General features: G+C 34.6%; 1 protein-coding gene across 2 annotated transcripts in view; it reads right to left on the bottom strand.

Moving 5' to 3' along the window:
• The window catches only part of ADGRB3 (adhesion G protein-coupled receptor B3), a 677,464-nt gene that overhangs the window by 150,187 nt on the left and 513,296 nt on the right, over positions 1–13,981 (bottom strand). For both annotated transcript variants that reach the window (XM_006089322.2, XM_006089323.3), the window contains one exon: positions 1,064–1,190. In XM_006089322.2, the coding sequence (XP_006089384.1) occupies positions 1,064–1,190 (127 nt within the window). The remainder of the gene's footprint in view (positions 1–1,063; positions 1,191–13,981) is intronic.

The following is a 13,981-nucleotide window of genomic DNA, read 5'->3' as shown; positions in this document are numbered from 1 at the left end:
CTTGGTCTCTAAGGATATAAGAAAATCAAATTTCTAATGCAAGACTTTACAATATATTCTGTGATTTTTTTCTATGAACAAAATATGCAGGGATAATTTCATAGTGCCAGTATCAGTCCCTAAATACATGACCTTGAACAATAAGCCTTATATCTTTAAAAAATGTATCAAGAACACAAGCAGTAACAAAATGAGATGTTTCTTTCACAGATACTAGCATGATACTAACTAATGAAATATATTGCTTTTCATATTTTTAATATTGAAAGTTTGAAGAAATGCACTTTAAGATAAACTGTTTTCCAAATCTTAGACATGCACATTAAATTATAATAGAGTGTGGGTTTTTTATTGTTGTTATCAAAATAAGAAGAGTAATGTATATTCAGGCCACATTTAAACAAGAAAGTCACAATTATCTTATTTTTCAGTATTTCAATTTTTAAAATAATTTTCAAAATACATTTGATGAGGATATTATTTTTCTTTTAGACAGTTTATACAGCTGTCAATTTCAGAAATAAGTTTTATAAACCTATATACTTTTAAGAAATGGTCTTATAGTTTTTGACATTCCATGCTTTCAGGAAAACTTCATTTGATTTTTAAAAAATAAATATCCAAGGACACCCCCAGAAAACCCATACTGAAAATATTCAATGCAGATATGCTATGTGTTGGCTGTAGTGTTGGGGGGTCTTCATTCTACTACCAACAGTGTCCTCACAAATTCCCCAGAACAGCTTTCCAGTTCTAAAATAAAGGTTAAGTTGGCAATTATTTTTATTTGAAAGTTTGCAGCATATCAGTAATATGATTGGAGTACATTCTCATAACTATACTGCAAAAATTTCAAGTTAGAAGACATAAAATTGACTAGAATTTAGTTATAGCACACCAACTACAATTCATTTCACCAAGCTACTGTAGCTGAGGAGACGAGCCCGATTTTGCCACCCTGCAACATTTTCTATTTCCCCATTAAAATGCAGTTCCCTGGAGAAACACTTGCCACAATGTCCCTGCCTTTGCATTAAAGCCGTGTTTTCCCTTTGTTACTTACTATTTCTCTAGGTTGCTGAGCCAAAATGGCGAAGGTAGAGAGACGATCACATAAGCATTTCGTATGGGATGCATCGGTAAGCACAGTTTTACATCCCTGGGTGGACCACGTTCCCAAAGACTCGTTCCTGCAAAGGGGGGGAGATCGGGATAAATACGCCTGACGGCCAAATCCGTAAAGAAGAAAATGCAGTTTAATTAAGAGAATCGTCTACTGTAATTCCCGTACAGGAAAAAAAAAATCTACTTGTTGTTGAACAGGACGTAATTTAGATGCATCTCCAGTTATGCAAAGCGAGTGTTTGAAAAAAGCAAGCAGGCAGAGGTGCAGCGTGTGTTCAGAGAGCTGTCCAGCGCCGTGGGTGCTGAAACCGGGACTAGCTCTGTCCAGCCCTCTGCGAGGAACGGCAGCGGCAGCGGCAGCAGCACGAGGAGCCGCCAGAGCTTTGGCAGCCACTTCCTATGCTCATCGGATCATTTCAAACACTCAGAGTGTAAGGAGGCTTTCCATAGCAGTTCGGATTCCCATCCTGTATTTTTGGATTGTGAATGCTTGCTTTTAAAATGCGGATTTCTCTGAAAAGCCTGCCTAAAAGGTTATATAGCTTGGGTCGGGTATAAGATCTTCTCCGCTGCTGGTTAGGGATTTTTCCTTCCTTTAGAATTAGCTGCTGTGAAAAATTCACCCTGGAAACGGGAAACAGCAGCAGCGGCATCAGCTGGTTCCGATTCTCATAGCCTATGCCTGGTATCCAGGGGAGGGGTGAGTTTCAGACATAAGCTTTCCACTCCATACTTCACTCAGCCCAAAGCATCTCTGAAGCTCTTAACATTTCTTCCCCTGTCCCGCCCTCTTTGCCCTGGGGTAGAAGCATTAAGCTAACCCCAAGTCAGCTAGAACATTTAGATGAATGCCCACCCCCAAAGTCTGGTAGGATGGGGAAAGAGGGCCTGTTTCAATTTTCTCTTTGATATAGCCATTCAGAATTCTAAAGCATATGGTTTTTTTCCCACCCCAGCAGAACAATAAAAATGGTATGGACATATACCTTAGTAGGGAGGGAAGTGAGGGGAGAACCCGTCCACCCCCAGCTAAACTACTCTATAGGAAGAGGCAGAAAATTAAAAAAGTTATTGAGCTTAACCAATCAACTTTATTATCATTACACGTGTAATATACTGACTGCACCAATTGTCAGTTCCCCTCCCCCAGGCTTGGAAACTCTCCAACTAGCAAACCTGTGTATGTGTGTGTTTAAATTTCAAACCAAGTTAATATCTGTATTAAAATTACTTTAAAACTCAAAGAGGATAACACATGGCTTGGCGTTAATTTTGATATGGTACTTTTGATTTCACCTACTTCATCTCTGAATACCTAAATCTATTGGGTTAAATATGCACACAGTCTATTTCTGAGAGATTTCAATGAGAGAGGCTTCTCTGACAGTTGGATGTCCAAGTTGAGCTACAAAATATAATTCAGATAATCTGCTTTTGTTATCTAGAAGCAATATCTCTTTAATATTAATGATTTAATGCATTAATATTCATGACTCAAAATACTCTTAATTGCAACTTCTTTTATGAATACACTGTATTTGGGGAGAGTTATATAAAAATTATACCTAAGTTCATCCAAATACTTCTAAGCATTAGCCAATTAAAATTTTGGTAAGTCTCTTTTCTTTCTCATGATGTCATTCAAACATGCCAAATTAAAAAAAAATCAGTTATACCTTCAACCAAATGCAACAGTATTAAATTCCAATTCTACCTAACCATAGCAGCATACAATTTATTTCATTAGCTGTCTGCCTCTTCCCGTCTTGTGACAAACAGTTGAGGCCAAAGGAAAAACATTTATTTTAGCTGATTAGAGTAAAAGAAGAATAATACCTTTAAGAGAATCTAGCACATTTTAAACATAACTTCTGCATAATGCAGTATCTGTGTTTTCAAGATGGAGTCTGGTATTTATACTTTTCAAATTATGTGGTTGTAACCACTAAATTAACTCAGTCTTAATAAGGAAAAAAACTTCACTGTAAATAAGACCTCTTATGAGGAAAAGCTATCAATTTATATTCAGGCAATGGATGTTTGTTTACTCAAAAATTGTTAGCATCAATAAACTTTGGCTGTCAGATATAAAGTCTATGTTCAATAAAATATTGCTAAACTCTAAAGATCATATAAATTACATATGACATCTTTAGGAAAGTAGGTCAATTTACTTTACTTTGTATGACGATTGCATTGCTGACCTGGCCCAGACCCAGGCGAAGTTGGTAAATAAGTGACACTGGTCTCCATGTTTTAGTCTTTCACTCCCTGCAGCATGATATTCTTCTAATGCCACTCACCTCTATGCATGTGTACCTTCCTGAGGCTATGTGACTCCCAGCTATACCTTCCTTTAGAATTAGCAGCCCTTTCTTGACTACACCTGATTAAATGAATGGATAATAATATAAATGATTGAGTACCATTGATGTGCTCTTTCCAAAAAATAAAACACAAAACAATGCTTCAGATAAATGCATCTGATAGGAGACTGCCAGAATTTGTAGCAGATGAGTAGGAGAGAAGATCTTAAAAGGTGAGGAGGTAACTACCAATGTCTACATTTGGTCACTCCCAAAAGCTGAGTAATAAGAAGTGTGATGCCATTCTGATGCTAAATTTAATACTGTTTCATAAAACCTCTTGATATTTTAAAATGGTATAAAACTCTTATGTAGTTTTTAAACCACTGGCATACACATGTCACTATTATTACAAAGCCTATAGTTCCCACCACCTGTATTTTCAAACATTTCATAGCTTATTCCTACTATATAAAATCCTTTGAAAGCATGGTACACATGTCTGATTGATTTCAGGGAGACCTTGTAAAGCAAACTGATAGGTTGTAGAACTAATGTGAAGCAAAACAGCTTTCCCAGTCTGCACACAACAAGGTTTTTAAACATGTGGACTATTCCAACAGTCACATTATTCTTCCAATGTCATAGTTTTGCATGCTGTGATTAACGGTATATCTGTAAATTATTCTTAGTTATTAAGTTTAGGTTGTCATCAAAAATATAATGAAATATGTATGAACATTAAAGATAATAAAAATAACAGACTATGTCAAACACAAAATAAATGATACATACAAATTATACTAAAAATCACACATTTCTTTAGTGTCTTTTCTGGGCATTAAATTTTTTTTCAAATAGTTTTCAAAAATAACTAGGCCTGCAAAAATTCCATACAACCAGCACATTCTTTGTTGGTTACACCTACATTCACCCATGTTAGCTGTCATTTGACTTCTCCTTCTACCTATTATTAGACTGGCTAGAAGAAGAGTCTGCCTGTCCCAAGTATTCAAAAGTACATACCAACAAGCACAGAACAGTGTGAAAATACAAGACCCAAAACCATTCCCTCTTAGCTTAATATTTATTTGTGGCCTTTTCCCTAATTTCCTAAGGATCTACAGTTTCTTTGTGGATCTGAGTATATCATTGGGTTCTTAATTTTTATGGGAACTTTAAGCAATGTAGCATTTGGTTATATTCTCTAGTATTTAAGCTTAAAGGAAAAAAAATACATGTTAACTCCAATGAAAAAGTTGTTTAGTAAAAAACAGTTAAATCTTATTCTGACACATTTCAAAAGTGTTTCAAAAACTCAAGCTTATCTTTAAAAATATATATATTTTATTGATTTCAGAGAGGCATGGAGAAGGAGAGAGAGAGAGAGAGAGAGAGAGAGAGAGAGAGAGAGAGAGAGAGAGAGAGAGAGAGAGAAACATTAATGATGAGAGAGAGTCATTGATCAGCTGCCTCCTGCATACCCCACAACTGCAACTAGGGCCTGTGCCCTGACCGGGAACCGAACCGTGACATCCTAGTTCATAGTGTGATGTTCAACCACTGAGCCATGCCAGCTGGGCTCAAGCTTATCTTTTGAAATACAAACACAGCTAGATATTCAACTCTAATCAGTCTTTTATAAAACTGTCCATTCTGCTTCAAAATAAATCAATGTGTAAAGTATTGGTTATAAATAACTGATATGCTCTAGGGGGGTTATTATCTCTTAGGGTATTAATGATCCATTTATTCAAAATCAAAATATCTATAATAGCAACTTTAAAAATTTTATACACAATTCTTAGTACACTATCCTTACAACATATGCATACTGAAAGAAAGTACTTGTTTCCCATTCATAGCAGTGCTAATTTCTAAGAATTAGGTAAATCTATGCTATTTTAATGCATATGTTACACTCCCCAAAAATGACATATATATGCACTTGTTTAAAATTATTCTCAAAATATAAAATTGGAGTACAGATAAGATGTTTTCAGTTTTGAGTAGAAACAGATTTTGAGGTTAATTTCAAATACTAAAAGGACACTGCAAATACTGAAAACAATGTTATCTCTAGCAAATGCTACTATGTCTAAACACAGTGAATCATAAAATTAGAAAGTTTTGCTAGGAGTAACCTTAGTGATCATCTAGCCCACTGGTTTTCAATAGTTGCCATATATTAAAGTTACCTGGAGTCCTTTAAAAATTAAACCCTGAGTGGGGCCTGGGCATTATGACTTTCTAATGCTCCCCAGGTGATTTTTGTGTGCAGCCAGGGTTGAGAACCACTGATCTATCCCAACCACTTAGTTTTATAGATGAGGAAAGTGAAGTACCTTGGATTTAGAAAACTTGTTTTAAGTCACAGAGTGAGAAGCAAAGCTGGGTTTCTGATTTCCAAATTAGAGATTTTTTAATGCTAAATTTTAATTGTCACCTGTTTTAAAACAAAATGCAATGAATATGCTGTATGAAGTTATAAGATCTGAATGTATGCTATTCACACTTGCAAACATTGTGGCACTGTTGTCATAGTTTTAACAAAGTATGAGTTAACCACAGATAAAGTTAGCTAAAGAGCTAGAGTTCAAGTTGATATTTTATTTTTTAAGTGATAAACCCTATGGCACATTAAAAACAAACAAACCACGCATTGATTTTATGCCAGTGTTTCAAGACTTCAAGCATCTTCCACCTCTTTCATGAGATCATTTACTGTTTGAAGTGATACAAAAGTTTAAATTCCAAATTATGAAAACAACAAAATAGGTAAAAGTTAAAGTTCTTTTTTCCTTCTGAAAATGATATTCTCTGTAGTTTGATTCAATGGATGATTGGGAGATTCAAAGTTAATTTTATATCAATTATCGTAGCTTACAGAAATTATGTACTAGCATATAATACATATATATGCATTATATACATATATATATCTGTATATAGTTATATATACAGATGTGGGAAAAAGTAGTTCTACAGTTGTTTGTATGGAAAAATACAAGTTAATAAATAATAAGAATTAGCTGTTTTGTGTATTCATAACTGTAAACTTAATTTTGCCAACCTCTGTATGTAACTATAAAGGAGTAATACCAACAAAAGTACATATGCTTCATTCATTGGGATGAAATTTAGAAACAGGTACCTTGCTACCACTAGGAAGAACCCAGCCTTATTGTCCATTATGCTGGGCCTGCAATTAATAGTGGCCCCTCCATCCTATTAACACCAGATCTCCAATTTGTTATCTAGAAATGACTTAGATTCAGGAATACTCTACACTGGATCTTCCCCAAACTCCTATATGCCTAAAACTCACCCATCTCAAAACATTAGTTGATAAATTCACCTCACTTTCTTCATTTTTACAAAATGAGCGCACTCCATGCCAAGCTAGATTATTACTACTTTTGAGAACTGTGTCTTGTTTGACTTTGAATCTCTGACATACTGCTTTTCACTTAGTAGGAACTTGATAATATATGCTTGTTCAATTAATTTAATAATTATTTATCTTTCAAGAATGACTTTAATATTGCTGGATCCAAATTGTCTCAGCCCTAATTCATTTTCTGTCCTTAAGCATAGAGTAGAAATGCAACCTGAAGAGTATTAATGGATCTTTTTGTTGTTGTTAATCATCACCTGAGGATAATTTTTTCATTGATTTTTTTAGAGAGAGTAAAAGAAAGGAAGAAGGGGGAGAGAGGCAGAGAGAGAAGAGAAGCATCAATGTGAGAGATACAACATCGATCGGTTGCCTCCTACATGTGCCTGGATCTGTGGCTGGGGATCGAACCTACAGGCCAGGTACATGCCATTGACTGGGAATCGAACCCTAGACTTTTCAGTGTGTGTGTGTGGGGGGGGGTGGGCAGTGGGGGGGAAGCAATGCTCTAACTATTTAGAACCACTGGCCAGGGATCAATGGACCTTATTAGGCTCATTACTTGCTTTTGGTCTTCAAAAATAATTTGAAGATGAAATCTGAAAGACTCCACATCCTATAGTGATTGTGTTCAATCTGGAAGCAAGGCCTGAGTCTTCACTAACCAGTCAATAAATATTTAGTAAGTGCTTTTTAAATGCCAAAGTAGAAGACACATTTTTAAAAAATTAACATAATTTCTTTCTTAGAGAAGCACACAATCTGGTTGAGAAAACTTTACATAATCCAAAAATGTTTTCTGCCTAAAAATTATTCCAGAAAAATGCTGTCAGTTTTACCCTTATATTCTAAGTCACCATCATTTTTTATCTGGACAAATCTCATTGTTAAGCTCCTTGTTTCCATTCTTGCCATCTTACCCTGAAGTTCAGTTTCAACACAGCAGCCAGAGAGCTCCTGTTAATACATACGTCAAATCATGTCACTCTACTTAAAACTGTACCAATGGTTCTTCCAATCTCACTTGGAGCAAAAGACAAAGCCCTTATAATGGCGTACAAGAACCTATACAACTTGGCCTTTCCTGCCTTTCTACCTTCATCTCTTAGCACACTTGCCTTTGTCCATCACTTCCAACCACACTAAGCTCCTTGTTTTTCCATCTTGGCATTTTTGTGCTGACAATTCCCTTGGCCCAGAATGCACTCCTCAAAGACATTCACATGGAATATACCCTCACATTATGGAAGTCTCTGCCCTTATGTAATCTTACCAGAGATACTACTGACTATCCAATATCAGAGAGTAACTCCCATCTGTAGTAGTTACAAATTTTCTATAACTTTTCACCAAGAAGTGGAGTTTATTTCATCTTCCTTTGAACTTTGATAAGCCTAGTGATTTGATCTGGTCAGCAGAATGCAGTGGAAGTTATGGGTGACTTCTGAGACTAGGCCTCAAGAAGTTTTACAGTTTCCACTATCATCATGAAATTCTGCTATCATGCGAGGTAGCTCAGACTAGCTTCATTGAGGATGAGAGACTGGCATTAATGACCAGCCTTGTAGTTAGGCCATATTAGATCATCCAGTCCCGGTTGAACTGCCAGATGACTACAGCCACATAAATAACACCAGATGAGATCAACAAAAGAACTAACCAGTAGAACTCAACCAAATAGCTGAACCATAGACTTGTGAGCAAATAAAATGGTTGTTCTTGCAAACCACTAAGCTTTGAGGACCTTAGTTATATAGTAACTATTACACTTTTCAAGAATTTCCCACATGCCCTTTGCCTATACCCTGATTTGTTGTTATTCATAGCACTTATCAACAATCTGATAGATTGTATATGTATATGTATTTTTAAATTAACTTTCTGCTTATCTTTGCTTACTACAATGTAAACTTCATGAGGATAGGGCTGTTATTTATGTTCACTTCAAAATTCCAAGATTGTAAAATAGTGCTTGACACATGGTAATTGCTTAATAAATGTTCGTTGAATACGTGTCTAGTATAGATTTTGACCTAATATAGTTAGACTTCCCTGCATCATTAATTTATTTATATAACAAATATTTACTCAACATCTACTATGATACAGGCACTATGCTAGGTTATTTTGTGGACATATTAAGTGTCCACTTTGTCTTTAGGAGCTTGAGAGCTTCAATGGAAATTATCTTACTGCCTCTTTGTCCTAAAAGACATGAAAATGAAGAATATATTACTCTTGAGGGTAATTAAAAATAATTTACAGGAAAGGTAGCACCTGTTTTATTGCCAATGATATTTTATTTATTTAATTTTAAAATTGTGGTAAGAACACTTAAAATGAGAGCTATCCTCTTAACCATTTTTAAAAAATATATATTTTATTGATTTTTCACAGAGAGGAAGGGAGAGGAATAGAGAGTTAGAAATATCAATGAGCTGCCTCCTGCACACCCCCCACTGGGAATGCGCCTACAACCAAGGTACATGCATGCCCTTGACTGGAATCGAACCTGGGAACCTCCAGTCCTCAGGCCGATGCTCTATCTACTGAGCCAGACCGGTTAGGGCCTCTTAACCATCTTTATATGTACAGTAAAGTATAGACTATAAGAGAGAACAGATTTGCACAGCCTATCTCTAGACTCATTCACTTTGCATAGCTGAAATTTAATACCTGTTGAACAGAAACTCCCCCATTTTCCTCTCCCTCTAACTCCTGACAACAACATTTCAAAAGTATAGGCAACAAAAGCAAAAAATAGATAAGTGGACTATATCACAATGAAAAGCCTCTGCACAGCAAAGGAACAATTATCAGAATGAAATGGCAACCTATAAAGTGAGAGAAAATACTTGCAAACCACATATCTGATAAAAAGTTAATATCAAACTATATAAGAAACTCCCATAATTCAATAGCAAATAAACAAAACAAATTCAAAAACAAATTAAAAAGTAAGAAAGCAAAGTATGTTTTTTGCTGTTTTTTAATTAGAAACAGAATAGGAAGGAATATGGAAAGGAATAACATTAAGGAAGCCAATTTACTGAGTTATAAATATGTATAAATATCTTCACCATGATTCATTAACAATTAAAGGTTAAAATATGCAAGCAGCCATCATTAATTAGTCAATAGGCAAATAATAATAATCACACTAATGAAGATAACAGCTAACATTTGTTGAGTGTCTACTCGACATTAGGTACTGTGGTTGATACTTTAAATACATTTTTTAAATCCTAAAATAAAATATAAAGGTGAATATTATAGTTATTTTTCCAGATAGGAAAATTAAAGCTAATACCTGCCTCTGCAAAATCATGAGGACCTTAGAGACAAAAGAGCCTGGGGCTGGAACTTGCCTGGATATCTCAATCTGTGCAACACCCATACAAGCCCCAGACTGCCTAGCTTTGGCTTTATTGTTGTATGCTTAAAAGAAATAAATGGAAGCAAGAGATTGTAATTTTCCTAAGGCCATCCAGCTGACAGAAGGCTGTGCCAGGAGCTGAGCCCAAGTCTGCATGACTTCAATGCGGATTCCCCTTCCTCTGTTCTCTCAGTGAGGGTGACAGTATGTGGGGAATTAACATCTCACAGAAAACAAGTGGGGAGGATCTCATAAAGAAGTGATGAGACAAATAATGATGAGAATAATAAGCATAAAAATGTAGCTTGAGAGTGGACTTTGTGGGCATGGAGGAGGACATTGAGAAACTTTTGAGAGAACAATTTCAGAAAAGGGCTCAGATGGAGACTAGACTTCTAGAAGTTAAACAGGGGACCTTGTCATATCAAAGAATTTAGCAACAAAAGGAATGAGATTGCATGCAAGTCAGATAGCACAGAAAAATAAAATTTTTGTCAGTTGTGTTTTTGCGTTGATAGGGATGAAGCTCCCAATGCCTTCCAATGCAGACCTAAACAATCCACAAAGAGAGAGATGATACAGGGTGAGACAGAAGTTCTACAATTTGATTCAGAAATTGATAGGATAATATTAGAAAGATGAAGAGACAAAAAATCATGTACTGAAACTCCAAGGGCAAAAGCACTATTCATTTCAATAAAATAGAAGAAAATTCAAGAACAAAGTTTCATTTATATCATGTTAGGCCTTTTTCCTCATAACTTTTCCAAAAATTTGTATGGTATTTCTAACAAAGATTGCAAAATACCAAAATACATTTTGGTGATATATATAACTAGATTATGGAAAGATTTCCATAGTCATTCTTGAGTGTAGGTAAAGGAAAGTCTTCTTAAAGTTTTTTTCCCCTCTCATTTCTTTTTAAAAGACTTTAAAATACCATCAACATTGAGTGCTAATCTCAAAATCACAAATAATTCATTCTACTTGGATATATTTCCCTTTTAAAAAAGCTGTTTATCTGGGCTGGTAACCAATCTTTAGTTTGATATAATATGCAACAGCTAAGATGCACAACCCTGGGGAAAAAGGGATTACTGATATAAAATTGAATACATTTAAACATACAGGGTGTGGCAAAAGTAGGTTTACAGTGGTTTGTGTGGAAAATAACAATAATTAATAAATAATAATACAAGAATAAACTCTATGTTTCATGTAATCACAACTGTAAACCTATTTTTGTATGTGACTTTCCACACTAGTTCTCAGATAATCTGGACTCAAAGCCAGTCCTATGACATGGCCAGACCATTATAAAATGTATAAAACAACATGCATCCAAGATTTCACCAGTTTAAAATTAACTCACTCATATCCTGATCCTAATGCTTATGTTTCATAATCCTTTTGGGAGGATCCCAAATGTGTAAAATACACATAGAAAAAAGACTGAAAATATATGTGACAAAATAATTAGTGGTACTTGTCTCAGGGTATTGGTTGACGGGCATTATTTTTTGCTCCTTTACAGTTTTTGTACCTTTGTGTTTTTCCCCATATGACTACATTACCTCTGTAATCAGAAAAAATTTTGAGATTCAGAAAAAAAAGAAATAATATCAAGCTAATATATGATTATCAGTAAGTTAATTCTTTTATAATCTTTTTGTTGGAAATGAATATTTCTTCTTAAGTGCTTTTATAACTTTAACCAAAATAGTCCCCTTACCAGAAAACTAAAGGAGATAACATTTAGGAAATCTGTCTATAGCTTTTAAAATGTATATGTATTTACATCTGATTTAGGAATATAAGACAGTTCTAATTTCAAACGGATTCTCCAAGTCTTTTTCATTCGTGGGTATCAAAAGTCATTTTGTAGCATATGAATATTTCTCCTACACTACAGTAGCATTATGGTGTATTGAATTGGATGAATAATCCTTAGATTCATAGACCGGCGTTCATTTTTATTTATTATTTTCCATTATTTAGCAAGGAGGTAATCTCACATAATCTTTTGCTGAAGTTATATAAATAATCAACCCAGCTTTGTAATGATAAAGCATACTTTTCAAATTGATATTTAACCACTTACTTACAATGGTCATCTTTAAGCTTTAACCATTATTTTGTAGAAGATCCAGTAAAAATACTTTAAGAAAGCATATAGTCATAGGCATGAAATTTGAAGATTAACTGTTTCTCCTAAAAATGTAAAAACATATCTTAGAAAAGATTATGACAATTGTAATCTGTTCCATTGTTCCTAACACCTCTAAGTCAAATCACTACAGTGCTAAACATTATCTACCAAAAATATGTTGTAAAACATTATAAAAAGATACACCTATGGTTTACAACAGTTTTCTATAGGCTAAAACCCTGGCAACAAAAACTTTCAACAGCAGAATCACTGACTCAGCATCTCAGGGAGCTATTTGTATTATTCAACCTCATTTTCCCCTATTTCATTCTCAATTATAATTATGATGTGACTTGGCTGTAAACTGAGCCAGTCAAACTTTTGGCACTGGGTCACAGGTGAGCTATTTTTGAAGTTAAAAATGTGAGCACATGACTGTAGTCTTAACCCAAATTGGAAAACAGTTCTCCAAAATTTACTTCTGAGATGTGAAACCGAGACATCCGTGAGAGGTTAAAGATTTAATTCAGCCAAAATTCTGATGCTTTATTTCTGGGATAAAGGTATAATTATCCCAGAAATAATTTTGATATCTGAGTTAGTTTCAAGAAATAGAAATTTTAAATCTTGAGTTAATCATATTTCAAAAGATGATTCAGCATTCTTACACAGAAAATGCAAAAGTGAGAGATCATTGGACACTTATATAGCTTAAATAAATATCTGGATGATATGCTTAGAACTCTGAAAATGGGAGCCTGTGTATTGGGAAATATATCTCTGCTCACTTCCTCAGTGTATTGTGTGTCATTTGGGAAACTGGACATTAGGAGAAAGATAAACATTATTGGAGTGTTAGAACAAAATACTACTATCTATAAACATATAGAAATGAGAAAAAGTGGTCTATATGTGAAAAACTAGATTCAATTAAAATATAAACTAAGAAAACCTGTTCACATCAACCAAGTGGTTCATAGTCATATATTTATTCAACTAACACTATTTTGTAGCAGCCCCAATATAATTCACTTGCAATTATTGAATTCTTTAAAAACTAATCAATATGCCAGCATTGCAGTGTTTAAAGAGAAAAGGTTCACTCAATAAAAGCCATGCTGCAAACGTTTTGTAGCTACTTGATAGAGATACATACATGCACCAAATCAAACATTATAATTGCTTCAGTAAATACTAAACAAATCCCTTTCATCTCTTTGCTGTGGTCTAATTAAAATTACACTTTAATTTTGCTTGTGACTAGTTTCAAAAGAGCTTGCCAAAATTCCTCCCATGACATCATCTATAGAATCTATGAGAAAACAAATATCTTTATCCTGCATATAGTTGTTGCTGTTGTTGTTTAAGTCACAGACATGGACTCCTGGCTCCTAGTTTCAGCTGCATCTCCACCCCACCGCTGCTATCTGGAGGAAATCTCAGCATAACTATGACTAAGTATCCTCACTGATAAAATTAGTTGCATGTTCTATCTATCTGATAGGGATTATTGTGCTGCTAAAACTCAAGAAAACGGATATCCTCACCAATTATTTATGTAGTAATTATGTGGGCCAGGCATTATTAATGGGAATGAAAATAATTTTTCTAAAAGTTTTATATACATG

This window comes from Myotis lucifugus, unplaced genomic scaffold, assembly GCF_000147115.1.
Source record: "Myotis lucifugus unplaced genomic scaffold, Myoluc2.0 scaffold_59, whole genome shotgun sequence".
Taxonomy (NCBI): Eukaryota; Metazoa; Chordata; class Mammalia; order Chiroptera; family Vespertilionidae; genus Myotis; species Myotis lucifugus.
Note: the sequence above shows the minus strand (reverse complement) of the source record. Positions and strands in the feature narration are given on the sequence as shown.